The following is a 24,304-nucleotide window of genomic DNA, read 5'->3' as shown; positions in this document are numbered from 1 at the left end:
TGTTGATCTCGCCTCCTCATTCCATGTGCTAAGTTATTCTGTGGCTGCTACCCCAGTGGGGGGTGTGGGGAAACAGGAAGTTGAGAGAGGGAGGCAGAGGCAGACTGAAATGCCTCAAGGACTCTAAAGGAGCAGAGCATTGCAGCCTGCATGGGAAAAAAAACTCCCTAACAACTTACTGTACACTTCTCTAACCCGAGGTATCAAACATTACAAATGTGAACATAATGCACCTTTTAATGAGTGGCTGATGCTATATTAAAGCAATATTTGCAATAGTGTTGATTTGCTGTGTTGAAATACCCGCTTCTGTTGCATTAGTTGAAAATTGTGTAGAGCAGATTAAGAGTTAAAGAGTAAAGAAAGGTATTTTTTAATACAATTATTAGAACAATGGCCATGTTCATTTATCTTCTGTCATGTCTCCTTAGACCTGCTTCTATTTCAGGTTGCACGTCAAGTGAGAGCAGCTATATCTGGCTGGCAATTAAGCTGGTCCTGCCTCCCCTTGATGCTTGATTAGTCCGATTGATGGAGGAGGCCATATGTGGCGGTGTCAAAACTTGGCAGCCAGTCTCCATCCTCTCAAATGAGAGGCAGGCAATAAAGAGGCAGGCTGCCCAGAGTGGGTGCACGTATGCGAGGCCTGCAGCGCCATGATTTAGTCCCCCTGAAATTTAGTATTTTTCTCTGGGGTTCTTCGGGGCACTGACCGCTCTGGCCAAGTTCTTGTTGGGCCAGAGGGGGCCACCAGCTAGGCATGTCACTGTAGTGTCACTGAGCTCTCTGGGGCACAGGCTCCAGGCTAGGTGTAGGAGTGTGCGCGTGTTGTCATGATGGGTGGGGGGGGGGGGGGACACCAAGGGGGGAGGGGAGGGGTTTAGAAAGCTGAGAGATATGGCCCCCTTCCCAATCTTGCTCGTAGACAACAAAAAGGGAATGCTTGAGAAGGGGAAGCAGCGGGAGGAGAGCACAAAGACAAAGGCGTGGGCAAGGTCAGTGTAGCTAATGGGCCTGAGCCGTGGGCTGCCTGGGGCTAGGCACACTTTTGTTCTCCCTCACACACTGGGCCTTCAAAGACCCTTCAGTCCACCCTCTCCTTCTCTCCTCTCTTCCTCCATCTCTTCCACTCCTCTCTGACTTGTTTCCCCACTTCCGTTGGTGACACTTCCTTCCTTCAAAAGAGCCTGCCCAGGTACTTTTAACATGTTTTTCACAAAACATCCCTCAAATACTCGCTTTTTCAGCGTATCAACAATTGTGATGGCGATATTTCCCCAAATTTAAACAATTCCAAAAGGACATAAAATATGTTCGCTATATTTTCTTTTTCAAAAAAAAAAAAAAAAAAAAAAAGAAGAGTCCACCAGCTTATATAGTTTCATCATTAGCTCCAAGGTAGGTCCAAGGAAGTGCTAAGAGGAACTGCTGGGAATGAGGAGGAGGTGGAGTGTTGTTGTCAGGTTGGCTGGCTGGCGTAGCTTGGCTCCACTCGAGGGCTCCTTTAATGTGCAGCGGAGTAGAATAAGTGAGTGGCTGTGGGCACCAGCTGAGCTCACTCTCGTCTTCGCCTGGTAGCTGAGGGGTGAGCCGCTGCCACCTGACACTGGGCACACGGCTCAGGGCTCCTCTTGGCAACATGGCACAGCACACATGTCCCCTCATTTGGATGGAGATTCAGACACAACACACAAAAGCTTTACACCCCCCCTCCCCTCCTTTCTTCTCATCCCCTCACTCGCTCGCTCAGCCTCTCGTTTCCCCTCCTGCTTTTTTTTCCTCATCTCCCTTTAGTTTTTGACAGCATCATAATAATGTGAGTATCTTCTTGATCATGCCTCGTGCTTTTTTCCCCTCGTCTTCTTTTCTGCTTTCCTTCCTCATCTTCTCAGAGACGAGTTTGAAATTGCCTGCGTCAGGACTTTGCTAATTAAAGTCATACTTTCAAAAATGCCATAATAACTGTTAATTAGCTTGATGCTATTTTCAGCATAATTTGCTAATTAGTGGAAAACCTGTACAGCGTTTCTCTCTAATTACAGTATGGCTCTGCACGGCGCATCTGTGCCTTGACTCCAAATGATACCATTACAAAGTCCCGTATTACGCATTCTCTCAAAACAGTTAATTGCCTCCACAGATAGTGAGATACTTCAGTCAGCTGATTTTTATGGTAATAAATGGACAGGCACAGACACGAACCACCCTGGTTCATATTTATGAAATATGAAAAAGAAAAACAGCCTCTTTATGAGATGCAAGGAGTTAGTTTGGAATATGATCTGGTTGGTTCTGTGATGATTTTGTGTGTTCATGCGTTGAGTTACTGAGACGTTTTTAATGAAGTTTGATTTATTCTTTTTTATAACCTTTTGAGCGCGTGGGCCATAACGTTATAATTAAAGCCAAAGACGGAGTCACAACATTGGCCTTATATGAAGTAAATTCAAAGCTCTGCTGTTTCAGAGGGGGTTGCCATGTAAATACAAGTTGGAACATAATGTGGCTATGCCACAGCTTATTATGGAGAATGTAACTACCTTGTCATCCCGCCCGTTATTTTCATGTAGCCGAGCAAGGGGAGGGAATTACGGACATGACCACAGGTTGACCCTAACACACGTGTATACTAGACACAAATTATGACTCATTAAGTGTAGTGAGAAGCGTGATTGGCACGACCTTTGAACTCAGGACGTCAGCTGTGCCCATCCTCCACTTTGCCCTGCTTTTGACAGCCACCAGTCTGACAGGGGTAGCATCAGCCCTGGCTAATTAATGCACCACTTCAGAGACCCTTTCATTTATGGCTTCTGAAAGGCATTATTAAATTAATTAAACCACCAAGAGTTAGTCATTATGAAATCAGGAGGTTTACATGGATGACAGCGTTTATGAATTAAACATCCCCAAAGTTCCTCGCAGGAGATACCCCGAGCTGCATGCGGGTACCTAGTGCGACAGATGTTTGCCCCCCCCACCCCTCCTTCCTCCAGCTAACCTGTATTGCAAGCGATTTAGGTCTCATTTGGGGGTTTGAAAACTAAAGGCAGGGAGAAAAAGAGGTTGAGGATAGCTAATGAGCAGAGAAAGAGAGGGGAAAAGGAGGTCACTAGTTCTGTTCATCTGTAGACAGTACAGATGGTTCTGTTTTATACAATACAACAATGGCGTACATCAATTTGTTGATCGTTAATAGAAAGCTACTCTCTAAAGGATTGCAGTCTGGGATCAGCTGTCTGTGGGTTTTTGCTGAGAACTCTACATTTATAGCCTGGAATTTTTTTTTTTAGAAAAGCTGTAAGCTGTTTTTCGACTCATCATGTGATATAAAAACTACAAATGATTGACGAGATAAATCCCATAAACTTGGGCTTAGCTGGAGAGCAGAGGGCAGAGATGAGTAGCTCGCTCAGGAGCCTTGACGATAGACTTCTTTTCATCTGTGGACTGAGATTCACAGATTATCTCAAGAGGCTCTCTATCTCTGTCCTCGTCTCTACTTCTCTTTCTCTGATGCACCCTCCCTTACTCGCCCCTCGATTCAGGAAGTTTGCCAGCAACTGTCTTTGTTTACAATGCCAAGGGAAAATGTCAGCGCCGTTGAGAAAAATATCCTTAGAATCTTTTTTTTTTCATCTTCTTAATCTAACAGTTTACTGAACTTGATAAGTGTCCTATCAACATGCTAATCAAATTACTTCGGAACCAAAATTGACAGTTTTCATTAATTATACAAGATTATTCTAATTGCAATTCAAATTTATTCATTCTGAACAGAAGGTATTCAGTAATATTTTACAAAATTTGCATATTAAATGGAGGGAGTTGTGCATTATGCATGGTAATGTATGCACAGTTTCTTATTTTTAACTTCATGGCCATATGTGGTGTCGTTGTAGGAGCAGGTGAAAAGTCTAAGTGTGTTTAATTTGCTTGACAAACATTCGGCTGGAGCTTGTCAAGGGGAGTATTGTGAATGCCAATCTTTATTCCCTCTTTATTGATTACCCCAAACTCTAAACATCTGGAGGTAAATGGCACTGAGAGAGATGAACTGAATCATGGGATTAGTACCCTCAATGACTGAATCACTATCAATTACTTCAATAGCATAATTCAAATGTACTGCATAAAAGCTGCAGTACCTTGATTTGAGCCGGGATTAATATTGCAATTTAACGTAACAATGGAGGCGTGGGAATGATGTGGATGGCGTCCAACTTTTTTACATTGATGTCAGGAAGCTAATGCTGTTATCTAAATATGAAAGTATTTAATTCCTAATTTGAGCTTTGTTTGTAGAATGAAAAGGCTCAACGCATTAGGCGCATGTTTTAAAAGGTAATGGATTCTGTGAGTAAAACAACCTTATTTATTCACTGAGACGCAACCCCCCCCCCCCCCCCCAATTTGCTCTTTGTTTTTATTTCCTAAAGCGGGCAGTGAAGTGCAAACAGCTTACTGGGAAGCTGTTTACTACTGTATATGACAAAGAATGTGTGTATGCACGTGTGTGTTTATGTGGGAGGGGGGGGGGGGTGGCTCTTCCAGCTCTACAGGCAAGGTCTTGTGCTGTAATGTAAGCGTAATAATTATCAAACAGCATCGGGGGCTCTGGGTATGGGCTTTAACAGGGGGAGAGCATGTTTGATATGTAGAATCAGCCCATAGTGCATCATCCATAGAGGGTGACTAAATTGCACGGTTCATGGATCACATTAGTATTGCTCTGCATCCACCCTCACACTATAGGTGATTTCCATTTAGACACACATTTCCACATGAAGATAAATATGACTTGAATCGTAATTTCCCTGAAGTAAATATAATACAAATACAACATAATACAGTGTCAGGCCAAGCAGGCTAATAGATTACTAGCGTGTTTTCCATTTGTATGGTAAGTGGTGAACCTAGGTGGTGGTCTGGCGAGTAACAAATTGAATGTTTAATCCATCTCAGTGCAGATTGAGGGTATCAGAAAGATCGGTAGTCTTTTCAGTTCTCTTGTGACTGCTACTATATTAGAGATTTTTTACTCTTTGGGGCTTTAAGGAATGTTGTTGGATTAACATGAGGTGCAAAGTGCTAGATAAATTCAATTCCTTATCTATTCAAAAGTCATCTGTTATACTTTCGAATAGGTATTTGGATTTGACGGGCAGTATTTCCAGTCGCTCACAGGTGTATTTTCGGAGTCTAGATTAAAACACACCAGCTCTGCTTGAGCCTGATAGTTAAGGTGTTTCACGATTTTTATTTGCGAAATTATAAATTGTCATTTTCAGTCGTTAATTTTTCTGGAAGTCATTACACTTACAATTATGTTAATCTCTCTAAGTTGGAGAAATTGTAGTGGAGAAACCATAACAAATGTGCAGCCATTCGAAGTGCATTTTTAATGTTTTAACAAATGTTTGCTCTGGCAATTGGAAAAGCTAGAATAACCCCAACTGCACAGCATCTTATACAAGTGTGACAAATTGATATTTTTATATAGCCTAATCTGTTTACTATGATGTTTTTGCAAGGACTTATTACAAACTAATTAAAGAAATCACTTTGATATAATTAGTCAGATTTCAGGAAGCTCATTAGTAGTAATTTGCATGAAAAATAAGCCCTGTAGTGGTGCTTAGACCCAGCTATCCGATCTGTGTTTTATCTGGTTACACATCATCCCCCATTGTTTGTTGTTTGAGGCTGTCTGAAGTGGCCTACAATATTTTCAGTCATTGCCCCGAGAAGCGGCAGGGTGTCTTTCAACAAATTCCTCCCCTAAAGCTAGTCAACCTGTATGTGGAAGCAGACACACGCCTCTCTGTATACATAAGGCAGGAGGAGTGAGCAGCAAAACACCGTCTATTTATCTGTCAGGTTCCTGACAAAGAAGTGAGCTGACAAGTAATGGTTTCCCTCGGCAGAGCAGGGGAGCTTTATTCACTCTACTTACATGCCCAGTCTATGCCCAGAGACTCATGTTATTTGCAAATCACACTCTTTGAAAATTCACAAACGGGGCGAGACATGCCATGCTACGGGTTTGTCAGCTGCCTTCACAACAGCTAGCTGTATCGCTAACAGTGTGCGGTTTTGGAAGGAAGCAGCTTTCTCTTAGCATTTGCCTCGCTGTCACTTTTTCCAACACATGCGTTCCGTGTCTTCATGCATGGGGTCTCTCCTCCCTCAGAGGGTTGCCATCTTCCCTTTGGACTGACAAAACGCCCACACTCCCACTGATATAAAAAGGAAGGGGAAGAGAGAGGGGGGGAAAAAAAGACATTCCTGGAATTACATCATTCTCTGCTGTAGCTGTTCTTCTCGAAACTGACACTCATGTCTTATGTTCTTATAGTTGCATAAAAGTGATGGTTCTTATTTTAAGTATTTTTAAACTGCTTTTATTGCATGATACCCCTGACTCAGAATGAGGTTTAGGATACTAGTACAAAAGCAAGACCTGTTTATTCTCTGTACCCTTTTCCCACCATGGGCGAAATCCTTCCCTAAACATCCGGACAGAGAAGCACTTGTGTGGCGCTGATGTCACGGACCTACCTGGCCTCCCTCTCACAAAAGCTAAGGTATCATTAGCTAGCCTCACACAATGGCCATTCAACCAAACCACTGCGCTCCTCAGGACTTGAGAACAATGTTATTTTTTGTCTCAGAATTATAAAGACAGAGTTTTGCAGGAAACCTGACAGACAAAACCTTTTAGAGGTAAATGCTCCAGGCGGCTTTTGGGTTTAATCTTTTCCCATTAGCATTTCACCCCCCCCTCACCCCCCACTGCCCCAATGCTTCTTTGCTCACACACAAAGACCATATTTACAGGGTCAAGAGTGGAGGCTCGGACTCTCTGGAGACTGCTTTTAATGTTGATCTTTACATATTTGCACTTATTAATTTTATTAAATTTTATTTATTTTTTTTATTTTTTTTTACAGAATGGATTTTATTTGGGTTTGACTGTAAACAAATTGTTTGTGGGGGCTTTTAAAAATAAAACATATATAATACTTAGCTAAGCGAACAAGGAACAAAAGTGTTTAAAATATATATATATATTTGTAATTACTGACAAATGCAAAGGTTTATATAACTTAATACTCACATTGTCAACAATATAAGAGAAATGCTAAGGGTTCACGGAGCTACCTTTGAGTGTGTGTGTGTGTGTGTGTGTGTGTGTGTTTGGTTGGACGTGTGCATGTGCGCTTAAACTTGTGTGTGCATGTGTGTGTGTATGTGTGTGACTCCATGTGTGTGATTCATTCCAGGGCAGTTTTAGTCCTTATAAAATATTCATTTTGGTTGTGCAGGGCCCTGTAATTGCCATCTCTCACCCTGAATTATTTATACCTCGCACAGACTGACAAAGCTTTGCCATACGGCCCCAGATGAATCAGAAAGCAGCCATCTCTGCTGCCAACAGCACTGGGCTTTCACACAAATATGGCAGCCACGTCTCTCTGCCTGGCCTCTCTTAATTTGACATTTTCTTTTTCCTCCCTGCCTTTGTCCTAGGTGCACAGAAAGGTTACCTGTTAGCTTTAAGCACCGACCCACTCTCTGTCTTTCTGTTTCTATCCCCCCTACCTACATGACAGTGCGTTGTTGTTTTTTTTGTTTTTTTTTAAGCTGTTTGAGTATGGGTTAATGTGATCGCAATGTCATAGTAGCTGCCTCATGTTTCCTGATGACTGACCAGCTCTGACAGCCACTTTAGATGTATGTATTATACATTAGTAATAATATGATGTAGAAATACACTCACTTAAATATGAGCATGCATAGACAACCTGTAAAATCATTGGCTCACTGACCTAAATGTAGCACACAAATACACACACATGCACATGTAAATCAGCCCTCGCTGGCATGCTGAGTCCAGCAAGTCTGTCTGTACAGTAAACGGTCACAGCCTCCCCACTAACCTTTGTCGCTCCAGCTGTGTTCCTCGGTGTCTTGCCTGGGTCTGATCACTCCAAGGTGCCACAGCAGAGTGCCTGAGCTGTATGGCGCTCATTGTGAACCGACTCGGGGGTCTTCCAGAACAACACGTCCAACACCCTAAATACTTCTATTCAACTCAGCCAGATACTCCAACATATGCTTATCTTTCATCTCACTAGTGCAGGGAGGTGCTGACTGGTATTTCCTCAAGGCCTCAAGCTCCAGTGCTGACCTGTAATCAAAGCAGCATATTTCTTCTAAAGAAATAACAAGACAATACTTCTGTAGTGTCCAACACAAAATGCTCCTGACAGCTGTTTTGCTCACTGTCATGGTCATTATCAGTAATATTTGTCATGTTTTTTTAAGTTATTGATGATTCAGTGATATTTACGAATCTCACTTTGGATGCAAATGATGTTTGCTCTATAGTAGCAATTACTGTCTGGTTTGCTTTTAGAAAAGGACCGTGCAAGACAAAGTAATGCAGAATTATTTATGTTTTGTGTCTTATTATATTGTGTTCAAAGTCCTGAAAGAGTAGCGCCGTGTTTGGAGTAAAACAAAGAACAGCGTGCAACAGTACACAGCCTCAGCGGTATCTCGATGCAAAGGGGATGGGAAGGAAAGGGAGAAAGCTCGGGGCTAAACATGCAGTATGTGGCGGGCTGAAGCTAAAAAGCTGCATAAAGCACACAGCCTTAGTCCACTGTTAGCAAGTGATGGATAGTTAGCAGGAGCTCCAAGTCTTTGTCTAATCTGTTACAGTAAACCTGTGCCAAAGCCTGAAGGGAATCAGTGGGGGCAAGCTTGGGAGTGGGTTTGACGTGAAACCATTTGTGAAGACGAGCGATTCTCTTAAGTAAGAAACTAACAGTGTAGAGAGGGAGAGAGATAGCTGGAGAGCAAGCAAGACAGGAGGTGAAGAGAATGAGTGAGAGTGTGAGGGAGAGTGAAGGAGGAAGAGATACCATAATGAGTCCTGTAGCCATGGAGTAAATGAAGAGGGATTGACAGAGTGAGGGATCCTCAAGTGAAATAATGTCAATGCCACTCTGCCCATTAGAGAGAAAGGAGGGGGATGGTGGAGGAGAGGGTAAAGAGGGATGAATGGAGGGACAGAGCTACATCTTACGTCGCAGAGGAAGCACATAAATTATTTGTGACACCCTCAAAACACACATTCCACCAACAAAAATATGAAATATGGAACAACAAAATGAACTGACAATAGCAGCAGAAAAAAAAAATTGCAAAAGCCTTGGAAGTATCCAATAAATTTCTCAGAAACATATTGTTGAGATATTTGATGTCGAACAATAATAATCACAGTGACATCTGCCTCCCTACTCTCGAAGGAGGCGGGTAGGGCCCGTGAGTGGAAGGGGTTAATCTTCCAAACCCAATAAGGTTGGATAGTGAGGCACTTGTTCCCTGATAAAGAAGTGATAGGATCTGTGGGTCTGGTCCCTTGGCGCTTGTACAGGGGTAGAGCAAATATTGTTAATGTGCTGTGGTTTACTTCGGCTAAGGCGAGAAAAACAGCTCTGCTTGACGAGGGGAGGACAGTGGCAAACCAGAATTTGACAGAAATGGCCTGGCTGCTAAGTTTGGCCTCCCAGGGACTTACCGGGCATATATATCTGAGCCCACTCAGCTGCATAAATAAGTGTTCGGGAAGATTAAGATCTATAAGTGTCTCTATTTCTCGTTTTACCTGCTCCGCCTTGTCACAACAGGGATCTGAATGCAGTTCAGTGAAGTGCCTAATAACTGGAGCAGTAGGTAGGGAAGGCAGGAGGCTTGACATTAAGACCCTGGCGTTTTGGAAATCCGATACGCTATTGACCCGTGTACTACTATCTCAGCGTAGAGATCTGGTGTCAGCAGATTGTAGTCTGGTGTTGGGAGCCGTTTCTTACAGGGCTCTTGTAACAGGGGCCCATTGAGTCTGGGAGGCAGCTGGGGCCTGATGGGCTGGAGCTGGGCGGTGATCGATACTCACCGCCCTGCAACGGATGACCTCACTGTCATGGCTGCCGGCTGTGGACACTGCATGCTAGTCATTAGTGCCGGGGCACCAATCAGGAGCTTAGAGTTGTCAATACCTGCCTCTTACAGATACTGTGGCCATCTGTCAGTGTATTGTGTAACGGCCTAAGTAAATATGGGGAAGCTCTTTTGGACAATAAGAACAAGGTGTTCTATCGATGAAGGGGAAAAGCTCCCCAATAAGTAATAATAAAAAATAATTTAAAAAAATTAAAAAAATTCCAGATAACACAAACTTGACTTTCTTTCTGTTTTACAAGTCATTAATAAAAACGAAACGTTGGAAAATCAATGGATAAAAATGAATTCAATTGACAGGACAGCAAGCCTCAACGATCGATAGAACCTTCTTAATAATACAACATTATCCTTATTTGCCCTCTTCACTCAAATCAAAAGGATGGACATTTTTGCACGAGTGACATCAACCCGGCAATTAAGATGGCCATTTAAATGGAAGAAGACCTTCCTCATGTTTGTTTTTTCTTTTTTCTACTCTCTCCTTTCTTTTTTTCCCCGTATCCCCCTTCTTTTTGATGATGGGAGAGGGTGAGCTCGAATTAGGGCGATGGGTCTTCCTTTGAGTGTCAGCCTAAAATGATCAGAGTAAAGATAAGAGGGTCTAGCAGCCCTCAAATCAGTCAAAGTGCCAAAGTCGGCCTTTTTCTCCTCAATTACCGGGTCTGTGAAGCCAGCGAGTGGAAGGCGCAGAGCCTGCTGCATTACTAAAGAGACAATCTATTTCCCCTTTGACCAGAGGGAGAGAAATCATTATGGCATGATTAGTAGCTTCGGCAGTGGGCGAGCATGGAGGTACTACAGGAGAACCGTATTAATTGCCTTAGACCAAGGCATAAGCAGGATTGTTTTAACGTTGATTTGTGGACCTGTATGACTAGCTGTCGGAGATAAAAGCCCATGTCAGATCTTAGTTATGCTGGCAGACTTCGGGGTACACGGACTGAGAGGCTTGATGTCAAAAAGAGCTGCTGGAGCAACCCTGGAAGTCTTCCTCTATATGCTTGTCGATGTCTTGCTCTTTGTCTTTCTTCACACTTCATAGTTTTCCTTTATGCCTCTCACTATTCCTCCTTTACCCCCCCAGCCCCCACCCCTTCTTTCACATGGACTACACCCCACCCCTTCCTGCGCTCCTCTCTCTCCTCCAACTGATAGCTGCCTTGGCCGATTATTTCATCCAGTGCAGTCCACTGAGAGCCTCCTCTACCGACTTTGGAAGAGCTTTAATTAGCCATGTTAATATCCCCTTCATTGGCCTTAATATCACTCAACACCTTCCTCCATCTCAGCGGCCACCAGGGTCCCCCTGTCCTGTCAGAACAGCTGATTATTGAGAAGGATAGCTTTAATCAAACCTAATTGCAGTTCATTCTTTCTCTCTATCCCCCTTTGCCCTCCATTGCCAACATCTAATGGCAGCGACGACTTGATATCCCATTAAAAAACAATTAAACAACCTCCTTTTGTCTCTGTGTGTGCCAAAACACCAGCACAAACTTCTGTAGATATTTAAGAAGTAAAGGAGAGAGAGAGGGGCCTTGTCTTAATTGCACTCCTTTTCACCAAGGACCAATTTGCAAGCGCTCATGGAAAATCTTAACCAACTCAAATGTAATGGATGCTATAGCACCTTTACTGCTGTGGATGATGAAAATTAAGCTTATCTGTTTAGGAAAGAAATTGTGCTTAATTGCTTTCATAAAATTAAGCATAAAGGAACTACTTTATGAATGTGTGGGTACTCAATTTCTTGGGCTTATTGTTTCTTAACTTTTGTTTTGCAGTTGTAGGAGCTGTATGTAAAAGCATTAAAGTGTCCAAGAAAGAGACAGGACTAACTCTGGAAGTGATGTGTGTCTTTTATGAAGTGAATGCATTGCCTGGGAAATATATTCTATCTCTTGCGCTGACATAAATTGTCTCTCAATAGGTGATGCATGTGCATGCACATCGTCACACAAACACACCGCAGCGCAAACACACACACACACATGCACATAAATACACACATTCTGTACGAGAGGCGACAGACAAATAAAAGTCGTATTTCAGGTCTGCTTTCCGCAGATGTCTGCTGCTCTACATTATGACTCTTTGGGGAAATAAAAACAGGGTCAGGGAATTAGAGTACATAATGGTCATTTTGATGATCAGCCAACAGATGCAACTCGAAAACACAGTGCACACAATCAAGTGAAATGCACTAATGACAAGTCAGGTTTTTTACGGCCTCACCACACACCAACAGGCAATCAGCATTCTGGCATGGGTTAAAACATCTTTTATTGATGTCTAAGCCAAAGCTCCTTGGATGTGGAGCGAAAATATTTCCTCACCTCACCTCTCCCTCCTGGGTCCTCGCTAAAGTTAAAGGTATAGGAGTCTATCGAAGAACGCTTCTAAATGACCAGTGCATGTGCTAATGTGGCCAGGGTTAGAAGGGTCATTTCAGACTCTGATTTATGACCTGGCCAGAATCCCACTGGGTGAACGAGAAGTCTTAAGTGTTGTGAAAGTGTCCTTGCTGGCCACACAAGCCACTGAATTTAGCAGAATGAAATGGCCATGCAATCTATGGTGCAATCTACGGTAATCCAGTAAACCACTGTGATTCTGTGAGCCAATTTAGTATTACAACGGCAACAATAGAGTTGCATATTGTAATAACAATGCACTGAGATGAAAAATAAATATGACTGTACTCTATTTATAATTTGAGAAAGCAAAGCTACCATCAGTTATGAGATTCTGTGGAGAGAATTCGCTAAAGCAAAGTCGATTTCATTGTTTATTCTCCGAGGTCGTGTACAATTTTGGACAATAGACTGCATCCGAGATAATTTCTCTCAGTGGCGTTCTTCAATTTGTATTTTTTATTTTTTAACCATTTCATGTCAGGCAGGTCACATCTGATATATGACTCTCGGTTTAATACCTTATCAATAAATTCTGCAAGATCCTAAAGAAAACAAAAGAAGAGCTTACGAACTAACCAAGCCCAGATCTCACTCAGACGTGACATTTGTTCAGAGACGATTAGCCAGGTTGTAATTTGTGGCATAATTGCTTCACCCACCCACAAGTACATGGGTGTGTGTGTATGCATTATGTGTGTGTCTGTGTGTGTGTGTGGCATACTGTGGTCCCAGGAGTGTCCGCCTAATTGCCTGACAGGACTATAAGTTTTGTGGCGCGCTCTCACCTTGTTAGGTCCTTTATCCCTGATGCTCTTCAAACAAGACCTGGTCACAGGTGGGCCTCATTTGCTTCCCTATTGAACAGGAGAACTTTAATTGCACAGGGGGTGTCCTGGGATTAAAGAGGTGGGTGGAATATCAAGTGTTTTCCTGTATGTTAGTGGCAGATGGATGTTAGGGAAGACCCGTGAACTCAGGTGAGAGGATATGATCACAAAAAGACTGATGCTCTCGATTTTAAAAGAGAAATATATAAAACGGAATGGTCAAATGGTGCGATGAATGACTAAACGTGCATTTGGGAGTGTTTGAGGAGTCTAATTTAAATATCTTGTCGTTTTTTTTTCTTTTTCTTCAAGCTTTAAGAAAACAACTAATCGTTTTTGCTTTTCTTTGTGCTCTCTTTCAGATTCTTCCTAAAGTTCTTTCTCAAGTGCAATCAGAACTGTCTGAAGAATGCAGGGAATCCACGAGACATGCGCAGATTCCAGGTGACTGAAACCTATTTCACACATATGTTCTATTTCTGTCCCTGTCTCTCACTGTCTCTCTTTTTTTTTTCAGACACGCATACACATGCGCACAGGTGTAGAAAAGCACATCTACAGCTGCTGTATTACACTAACTCACACTGACACACACTCACATATGAACACATTCTTATTGCTAACACTGAAGGAGGTAAAAACCAGAGAAAGAGAGACTGGGGGATTTTGTGTCCTGTGTTCTCGGGAAAGAATATTTATTAGGGAATACCATCTGACACAAATAAGGATATAGGATTTAAGAGTGCCATCAGTTGTGTTCCTGACAGCTTTCTGAGCCTCAGCACAGAGGGGAGGATGATCCAACCACATGTAACAACAGTGTTAACTCAAGATCTGTCTGGCAGAGGAAATGCATACCTTTTTTTTTTTTTTTTTTTGCACACACATATGCACAAGCATGCACAGAGATGCACATGCACATAAAGATGCATGCACATAAATGCTAGGAGCACATGTGTTTGCTTTCTCCATATCCTTCTCCTCTAAGCCACATGTGCATACACTTAATGTCTCTCATATGTAGCTCTCTGTATAGTCAGTGAAAACATCTTAACCATCTGAAAATGGCTTCAGTTTATACTAAAATGACATTAACACTGAGTGATTTTACTGTTTCTTTTACCCTCTTGCTTTTAATGTGTCAAGAAGTTGAGTCGTGCAATGATTGACCCCCCGCTGATCCATTTATCCAACCATTCATCCATCCAATTCAGACATTTTTACCACAAGCAGCCCACAGGTCAAGGTGAGAAAAGGAGAGTTAGTGTGATTTGTCCTATCAGGGTAACTACAAACTACAGGAGGACGTCCATCACTGGCAGCACTATTCTGTGATAGACACATAAGCCAGCATCCTCCAGGAGGAAGCCCAGACATGAAACAGACAAGACAGGGTGTCCCCTCCTGATGTCACCACCATCAGACCTCCCCTGCCTCCTCAAATCTTCCCTCAGGGTGAATGTGGACTGATGCATGACAGCCACCATGGGCTTTCACCCTTCACTTCTGCGTGTCAGAAGGAATGCAAGACCTACGTTTCACTTTTTTGTGTCTAAAACAATAGGATTTTTTTTAGAGTTGCTCATGGTCATACCTTACTTTTTTTTTCTAGCTGTTAGTATGCCATTTCCCCCTAATAGATTTCCCAGATGTTCCACTGAAGGTGTTTCTTCGGCCAAAGTTGTGTATTTTACATGCCTTCGACTCTACTTATTACCCCCCAAAACCAGCTGGAGGCCAGAAAGGGCCCAATCCATCATCCTCTGCTTGGCCCAGCTCTGAACCTGCTCATAAGAATGGAGCTCTTTCACTTCCCCTACATTTCCTCCACCTCCCCAAACTCCCCCACCTTTCCCAAACCAACGAAGAAAAAAAAGTATCCCCCTAAAATTCCACCGCTACACCGAGGTCACTTACCGGCGAAGCAAACCTGAGAGGGGCTCTCTGTTTCCGGCTCAGAAACACTTTGGCTATTCACATTCAGCTCACTGTTTGGAATGTGGTAGCCAAAAAACAACAACAAAAATAAGCATTATGAAAAATGGAGTGTGGCTTGGAATTTGATCCTAGTAAAATGTTTGCTGAGTGATGAGATGGTGCACGGTTTGGCTGCTAATGACTCCAGTAATATTTTTTAAAAGGGAGGTCTTCCATGCTCAGCAAGGTGGGCAAGCTGATCAATAATTCTGAGCTTCTGCTGCGATGAAAGTTGCTATTGTGGGTAATTAAAAATTATATTTCAGTGACTGAAAAGTCAATTAGCTGTACACAAAAGCAGGACACTTAAAAAAAGCAATCAAACTGTAAATAGGGGTGAGGTAATGGCAATATGACGAGTCAAAATAGTACAACCACTTCAATGAGTTTTTGCAATGTGGCGTACATGTATGTTCTTCATCAAAGCATAAATCTTAAATTTCTTTAATTTCACTGGGTATTTTTCAAAGTTCGATTATTTTCTTTTAAACTTGTCAAATAAAGTTTAATTTCTACTCCTCCTGCAGGTTGTCGTGTCAACGACCGTCAATGTGGACGGTCATGTCTTGGCTGTCTCTGACAACATGTTTGTACACAACAATTCCAAGCATGGGCGAAGGGCTCGCAGACTCGACCCTTCAGAAGGTACGCCTCCTTATCTGGAGAATGGTAGGCACATTTTTACATCTTATAATTTGCTACCCTCCTTTCATTTCCTTTTAGTTCCTTTCAGACACTCTTCCAACTTTCAGATCACACACCTAGCTACTTCTAGTCTCTTATCATCTTTTGCTCCTTGATCACTTTCATTTTTTATCATTTAACTTCCTACTTGCCTCTTTTATAATTTGTTTTGTACTGACTGGAAATAGTATGAATATGCATTAGGCATTAAAATAAATTTATATTAGTTCCAGACTCTTTATGCACCTACATTTGTCCTAAAAGCTTATGTGAAACATGATCAAATTGCTGAAGAATTTGGCTGTGAGGTCAATTTCCTGCCATTGGGGTTCTGCAGATTTAGCTGCGAGAGAACTGAAACAGGGGGAATGAGAAAGACAGAAAGAAGAGGAGGGGGGTCACTTGATGGTGTGTGTGTGTGTGTGTGCATAGAGGGGTGGGGTGGTCTGTGAGGAAAACAGAACTTACTGTTTTTCTTCCAACTGATTCCATATGATGGACTGATTGCCTTCTCAGCCAAAAGAGAGAAAAGTAGGACCACCAAACCATGGGAAATCTAAAAAGTAAAATGCACTAAGTATAACCTTGTGACCCTCGTGGCCTCCACTTGCAGATGGAAGCAAACACAGAGCTGAAAGATTGTTAAAAAGAGAAGAGAAAGGGGAGAGGAGGAAAAGTGAACCGACTTGGGCCAAGTGTGCAAATTGCTTATCTTCAAATTTCAAGAGCCAATTATGGCTGGGCAAACAGTTTATATACACCACTGACTAAAACAAGCTTCTCTACACATTAATGGGCATTAATGGTTCTATCACCAAAAGCAAATGTAATGTTTAATACAACAACAGCTAATACAGAAAAAAAAAAGAAAGAAAAAACAACCCAGACAATTAATATATCTCGGTGCTCTCTCCAGTCCTAGTGGGGAAAAAAGCTAATCTATTTGTTTTTGTCTTTATTAATGACTCCTCTACTGGAGAACAAAATCAAATAATTAAAGTCCTGCCCGGAGCACCAAAGTCATTATGTTCGCTGACGTTCTGTTTGTGTGTTTCACGTTTATGACACGATAGGTGTGGATCTCCTAGCAACCAGTTTCTTAATGAGGAGAGCAATTAAAGAGGTTGAGCCCTTGCCTCCATGTTCCCCCACTCCCACGAGACCCTTCTGTGTGCTGTGTGTGTTTGTCTATGTGTATTTGTGTGCGTTTGTGTTCTTTACAGGTTACCCCAACCATCCTTTTATTCTTCTCTTCACCACACTCTTCAAAGCAGCCGAGTGATGCCCCGTAAAGCAGTAAAAGCAGCTATTGTCAACCGCCCAGTTGAACATGTCTTTGTCTAATAACTTTAAAACACCTTCCCTCTGATTAAACATAAGTTGGGATATTTCTCTCTCTCTCTCTCTCTCTCGCTCAATTCCACAACAAACTAATTTATCATGCATCAGCAGCGATAGCTTACTTTAAGTCGCCATTAACAAAAAGTGATGTGACACATCTAAGAAGACCTGGTTGAAAAATGTGATGCAGCCAAGTCGTCCATACTGCTCTGACAACTCGGGAGGCAGACAGACAGCGTGCTTTAAATTAGCAACACATTCTTTCTCTGGAGTTCACAGGGCAAGAAGCATCAGCTTTGTGGCTGACTGACTGACTGTGTGGCTGAAAGGGGGAAGGCATATTTCCTCCAGGCTCTGGCTGCTCTTCTGCCTCCCATTGATCAAGAAGTGCTGCCCCCTATTGGCACAGACTGGGCATAGCCTGTAGATGCCATACTTGACTCTCCCCATGTCACATTTTGGTTCGCTTGTGTGCACTGTCACACAACAAGCATATTATGCATTCAGACATGAATGTGCTTTGAGGCTGCCTGTCACTCAGACATGTGTGGATTCAGGCCCAAAGGTGCATAAACACGCTCACAAATAGCTGAGTCTTTCACAGACAGCATCACCTCCAACGAATACAGACGCACACTCATACATGCACGTTCCTTAGCTTAGTCCCGCTATTATGGAGCCTCAGACAATATAGGAGACTCAGCATAGGGCCTGCAGCGCCTGCCTCATTTGCATGCCAAGTGGCTGTAATGCTGTTAGGGTTTATGCAATAAAGACAAGTGAATCCAGACTGCTGGGTCGAAGAAGAAGAAAGAGAAGGAGAAAAGAATAGGGGGAGAAGGATAGGAGGAAAGGAGAAAGAGAAGGAGGGAGTAACAGTGAGAGAGGCTGAGAGTGAGACACAGAGAGAGACAGAGAGAGTCAAAGGGAACAGATGGCCCAGGGAGAGGTAAAAGGTATAATCCCATCAGCTGCACTATCAACCGACCATCTGGACATCCCACAGCACAATTACAACACATTTCAGCAGGCAGAACAAAGGACGGCTTCACAGGGCCACAGCAGACCTGTTTGAGTGTCAAAATACTAGAGCCCGAACCTCCTCCGCTCAGATCTTGGATCGGTTTTGACGTCCTCTACGGCTCACCCTAAACAGAGAAGAACAAGATTAAAACAGATTGGCAGCCTGCAGTCATTCTAAAGCAACGGAGATCTTGAAATAAATTCAAGCGCACAACTCTGTGTACAATAATTAAATAAATAAACAACACGTGAACTTGAATTCGTGTTAGTTTTCTTTGTCGTACGCCAAAGTTTGCAAAGACTTAACGATGCAACACTCAGACCAGCAGGCCGGCTCTTTGCATCCTCATCCGTCCACTCCTCATGATGCCTATCATCTGCTGAGGGGGGCATTGTGCGTGTCTGTCATCGGATCGCCTGTGCTGACTGTGTAATCCACTTCGCTACGGTCCCCATTCAGCACATGCTCCCCGCTCTGTCTGTGCATTGAGACATATGCAAATTTTCAGGCAGAAGGGTGGACGGCTTAGGGCCTCAATCGTTCCCTCTCCATGGGTCCTTCTGTGTGTGTGTGGTGGTGGGGGGGGACTGGGATTTCCGACGTGGTGTGTCTGTGGTCGTGTGCGTGATTGTGTATGCCTGTCATAGGTTTCAGGCTGCAGCTGCCCCCCAACAGTTGCCGTCACCATCAGACACTCTTTTTGCCTCCTCCTCCTCCTTTCTGCCATCTCAACCCCCCCCCCCCCCCCCACCTCCGTTCTCTCTCATCCCCAAAGTCAATTTGTTTACAGTAATTTTGAAGGGTGAATTATTTGCTGTAATCGTCCGCACTGATGAAGGTCAGGCCCTTAGAGGGGGCCCAGCATGCCCATGGAGGGTTGGTCCTCTTTCAGACGCTCTGCTTCGCAATTAAGGAAAGCAAATGTCACTCCTCCAGGCCTCACAAATGAAAATCTGTACGAGGCGATTAGCATGAAGTCAACAGCGCCTGTTAAAGTCAGATTCCCTGTAGTACCAATGTGTGTGTGTGCACTTTATGGGCAGGGAGAGAGAGCAAACATGACCTGAACAGACCCAACAGCAAGGCAAACAAAGGGAGATGTCTTGTCTGAGGTGATCCATACAACAATGGCTGACTGTGATTTACTTACTGGATGGAAAGGATAAAGGAGGTTTAGAAGTGAGCTTGTAAAGGGGAATAAAAGGGAACTTGCTGGAATAGTTGTGCCCATTTCAAAGATCAGGGAAAAACTGCCAACAATTTATCGTGCATTAAAAGATATTGATGAAAATGGATTAAATTTGATATTGCTATTTTATGGCTAGTTGTCATGCTGTTTCTGTTGTAAACATGGTGTTTTGCTGAACACCATATTAAGGTAATGCATCAAATGACAGTGAAAGGGAGGCGCAAGATCACTCAAATTAGATTATAATAACAACCCGGAGTGTTGATGAATGGCAGAGCTACACAGCAGAAGTCATGCCAGATGAAAAGCGTCGTAATAAACGACGTGAAATGGATTGAATCGATCACACAAAGAAAGCAAGAAAAAAATAAAAAATAATAAAAACAACCTCAGTCTGAATAATTCATGAGCACGTTTCACGTTATGAAACCTGAAACTACACTCGGTGTGCCTGAACTGTAACAAAGGTAATGAAATAACATGAAGCAGCGAAGCTTTAGCTTGTCATTTCCACTTTAACTACTTGTATTCTTGACTCATTTAAGATGTGCTCAAGTTTAAAATTTTTACTGTACATGCGGGTACATGCTTAATCAATTCTGATAGCTACATTTGCCCTGACACATAATTTGCTCCATCAAATCATTTTCCTAGTGAGCCTGGCGTTTAGCCTTTGTGAAGTGGACCATTTGAAGGGTCTGCTTAACTACACCACTCCACTGCACTGATAAATGATTTTGATTCTCATGCCTTAAAGGACAAATCCATCATTTTTTCCTTTTTTTTTTTTTCTGAGGTAATTTCCATAATATGTCTTTGTGAGAAAGGCACGAAGGGCTGAACGTAGGGGTGATGCAGGAATGTGCCTTAGTGAACAGAGATGTGTTCGAGTGTTAAAGCATAGGTGCTGAATTTGCTCTTCTCTTTGTCTTGGATAAGCAGCCACCCCATGCATCAAGGCTATCAGCCCCAGCGAGGGATGGACCACTGGAGGAGCCACTGTCATCATCATTGGGGACAACTTTTTTGACGGCTTACAAGTCGTGTTCGGCACTATGCTTGTATGGAGCGAGGTATGCATGTTGGTTTTGCTACAAAGATCACTTTAAAATAAAACAAACCTGTCGAATTTCACACGCTTTGAAGACTTTTGTTTTGCAGAGGAATCATTACTTCTTCTTTTCTCTGTGATCCAGCTGATAACCCCCCACGCCATCCGTGTTCAGACTCCGCCTCGGCACATCCCTGGTGTTGTGGAAGTCACGCTGTCCTACAAGTCCAAGCAGTTCTGCAAAGGTGCCCCTGGGAGATTTGTCTATACTGGTGAGTCAAAACCTTCTCATCCTGTCTCTCTTTTTTCTTTCTACAGGCTTCTACTCTACTCCTCCACCTTCCTCTCTCTCTGGATGGAGCCTCTAGCAATCAGCCCAGGCAGTTATATTAAAGTGACCAGGCTTTGTGAATGTAGAAAATGTGTAAGGATCTGTTTAGTTAGTGAAAAGATGTTGCTAAACTCTATTAAACCCAAACTCATTAGATAACGCATTCTCCCAATAGGCCTTACATGTCATTTAGTCTAACAGATTATGCTTTCTGTTAATTTGCTGAATTTATAAGTCAAATGTGGTTTCATTTTTGTATAAATCAAATTAGAAAAAATCAATAACTGGGTTAAGTGAATGAGTGTGTCTGAAGTTATTCTCGTGTGTTATCAACATGAATTCATGAGAGAGAAAGTGTGGGAAGAGATGAGAGACGTGAGAGAAAAAGGGAGTGTGAGTTTCACACTCGGAGTAAAAGATCTGATTATCTTTGGCTAACAGAAGGAAGTGGTGGTCTTATCTGTCATCATCGTGAGTAGACAGGGGTTGCAAAGGTCAAAGCCTGTCTGACCTGGAAGCCTCCCTGTTCTGACTCTGATGGGCAGAATGAAATGGGGGCATGTCAAAGCACTTTAACTTCCCCCATCCCTTCCTTTCCCCAGCAGTCCCATGCTTTGAGCACAGCCCTGGCCTTGAGCATGGCAAGGCCAGAGCTGGAGAAACCCCCAGGAAAAAGAAAAAAAAAACCTCTAACCAGACCCCTCCATCCTGGGGCAGCTGTTTCTCATCAAGTCCTCCCTCTCACAATCCCCAAACCTCCAAAACTACCACCCCCAGCCTCCGTCCCCTTCTCCTCCATCCGTACAGTCTGGGCTAGCTCTCCTGCATTTAACCTCCCTTGCAGGAGTGGAGCAGAGGCCAACAAGGCACCAGGATAATGAAACAGGAGTGTATTGTGGCTGCGTAAGTGTGTGTGTTTGACTGTTTCTGTGCAAGTGAATGAGGGGGAGAGCAAAAGTGTGTGTGTGTGTGTACATGTGTTACTGCACAGCCCTGAGAAGGTGTATAAGTTAAGACATTAATGGCTTCTATAGCACCCCAGTGAAAGTGCCAGGTCCCTGAAGAACAGACCCCATTAGTCACAGAGGCTAAGCGGATTGGGATGATTACCATCAGGTTTTACTGGAGAAATGTGTCCCCTTCTCTCTATCTTTGTTGATTTTTCTCCCCCATTCTTCCTCTCTGTCTTCCCTTCTCACTTCCAGTTGGTATTAAGATACAATTACCCCTGGAGGCAATGGTGGTACAATTGATTAGAGCGGTGAATTAAAAGCGAAAGTCACCAATAGACAGGTCCGACTCCTTAGCTTTCCTATTCCCACTGTGTCTCACCCTGATTGTACAGAAGGCGACGGCTGAGAGAAATGAAACATTTAAAGAGAGCAGAACGCCTAACACAAGAATTAGGTGCCACTGATTCTATATGTACAGTAATTGCTTGATAAAAGTATGTTAGCGGCTTCTTTCAGACATAAAAATGTGAACTGGCTGTTGCATTGAGTGCAAAGAGAGTGGATCGTGTGTTTAAAAATGAAACAGCTCATTTTCAAAACCACAGTTTTTCTTTCAGATTTATAGCACTTGAACAAATGGCTCTATGTGCAGAAATAGATTAGAAAAGTTGGAATTGCAATAATACATTACATGAGCGGTATATGACATGTGGTGATAGAATGCTGTCAAAAAGGCACAGGGTGTTCTTGTAGAGCACCATGAACATATCAAAGGTCTAGTTATCAAAGCATTTGGCTTTAAGCGTGACTTGAGAACACAGCTTGAGAAGAGTAAGTTTTGGGATTCCTTTTTCTTCTTTTTTCCCTTCATGTTGGCTTCACTTTCACCACCGCCCTAATTGTGGAGATTTAACTCGGTCAATTTAAGAAATTATCACAAATGACCAAGAGTCAACACAGAGGAGACTGCAGTCAATTCTAACAGCAGAGGGGACATGTCCTCACTCAGGTTAGCACCCTGGAATGGGTCCAAAACTCACAATCTATTCTCAGAAAGAGAGCACCATGTAGTCTATGTCAAATAATCCTGCTGGCATTGACTATCGAATGTTTGAAACACTAATGAGACAAACAGACTATATACAACTTTAGCAGGCTGGAGCTGGCTGATTCATTGAGCGTATATGTCTTTCATTGACATATTTTAAAGCAGTAAGAAATTGTGTATTTTTTGTTATTTTAGTAGCTTTTTTTTCCTACCTTCTGACAGAGTGTTGTCCCCTGGAGCTTACATGCTTGTCCTCTGTCTAATCCATGTATTGGTTTTCTATTGGTCTGGACAAGACCTGTAGAACCAACTGTCAGCAAGGTTGTAGAAAATCAAAAGGAGAAAGTCATGGTTGCACCTGAGTCAATACTTTATTACAACTTTACACTTTATTAAGCACCAAAAACACCACAAGTCGGTTTAATCGAATATCTTAAACAAAAGCTCTCAATTTTCAGCCTCATTTACTGCCTCCTAACCATTTTACTGCCTAGTTACAGAGCTGTATGAAAGAGTAAATCATAAATAAAAACCCGACTGTACAATTCATCCAATTTAAGCTCCTAATTGCATCAGAGCTTTTGGTTTTTTATCTTGGCCAAGTTTCCATGAGAGCTTCCCTCCAGGGGCAACGATGCTGGCCCCTGGTAATATGGTTCTGCAAGCAGTCCTAACACACTCAGCCACTATTTATCCTAATCAGTGACATCCACATAACCAGGATTGCTTAAAATGAACCCCTTCCGCACCCCAGAAAACGCACATTTACCGGGACCCCATTTGTCATGGGTAAATTGAGGGTCAGTAAACTTCGCCTGTATCCTCCGGTGGGGATCCAGGACATGCATCATAACGTTAGGAGAGAATGATTGGCGAAGGCGAGCTGTCACATATTTGTCAGGGGGAAGGGAACATTATTTGCTAATTTCCCAAGCTGGGCACTGACAGGGTGCTTCGTCTTCAGACCTTTGGTGACCAGCATGGCTTCTCAGCTATTAGTACAAGTCAAGTGCTTTTTTCTTCTCTGTTTTTCCCCCCTCACTGTAAAGCGGCAGAAATAAGAGCCATTCGTTTGACCTCACAAGACTGCAGAACACTGGGCGAAGGATTTTGGATGAAGCACATGCCCCATGCAGAGAGCTGTTCTTGCCAGGCCTTAGTTATGGCCAGACAGCCTTGAGGGCTGATGGATCACAAAGTTTCCTCGTCAAGGTGACGCTATCGACTCCACTGCACCAAAATCTGACAAAATGGGTATGAGGCAGTCATTCATCAACATAAGGACAAAGGGGTCATGTGTGCTTCACTCAATACTGGTGGAGATCAAGAAATGTCAACCCTGTAAGGGAGTGAAAAGAAAGAGGTGATAGAGCAGAAGTAGGATTTTTCTATAGATAAGCGTCTTATTTCATGAAGGTGAAAACAGA

At 42.9% G+C, this 24,304-nt stretch overlaps 1 protein-coding gene across 4 annotated transcripts in view; it reads left to right on the top strand.

Moving 5' to 3' along the window:
- LOC119412811 (transcription factor COE3) overlaps positions 1-24,304 on the top strand; it is a 70,740-nt gene that overhangs the window by 29,866 nt on the left and 16,570 nt on the right. For 2 of the 4 annotated variants that reach the window (XM_037679870.1, XM_037679856.1), the window contains exons 7-10: positions 13,642-13,723; positions 15,784-15,901; positions 20,437-20,567; positions 20,691-20,817. In XM_037679870.1, coding sequence (XP_037535798.1) covers positions 13,642-13,723; positions 15,784-15,901; positions 20,437-20,567; positions 20,691-20,817 — 458 coding nt within the window. Of the gene's footprint in view, positions 1-13,641; positions 13,724-15,783; positions 15,902-20,433; positions 20,568-20,690; positions 20,818-24,304 lie in introns of all 4 variants that reach the window. The other 2 variants (XM_037679863.1, XM_037679848.1) reach the window with 1 other exon arrangement.

This window comes from Nematolebias whitei, chromosome 1, assembly GCF_014905685.2.
Source record: "Nematolebias whitei isolate Nwh7 chromosome 1, NemWhi1, whole genome shotgun sequence".
NCBI lineage: Eukaryota > Metazoa > Chordata > Actinopteri > Cyprinodontiformes > Rivulidae > Nematolebias > Nematolebias whitei.
Note: the sequence above shows the minus strand (reverse complement) of the source record. Positions and strands in the feature narration are given on the sequence as shown.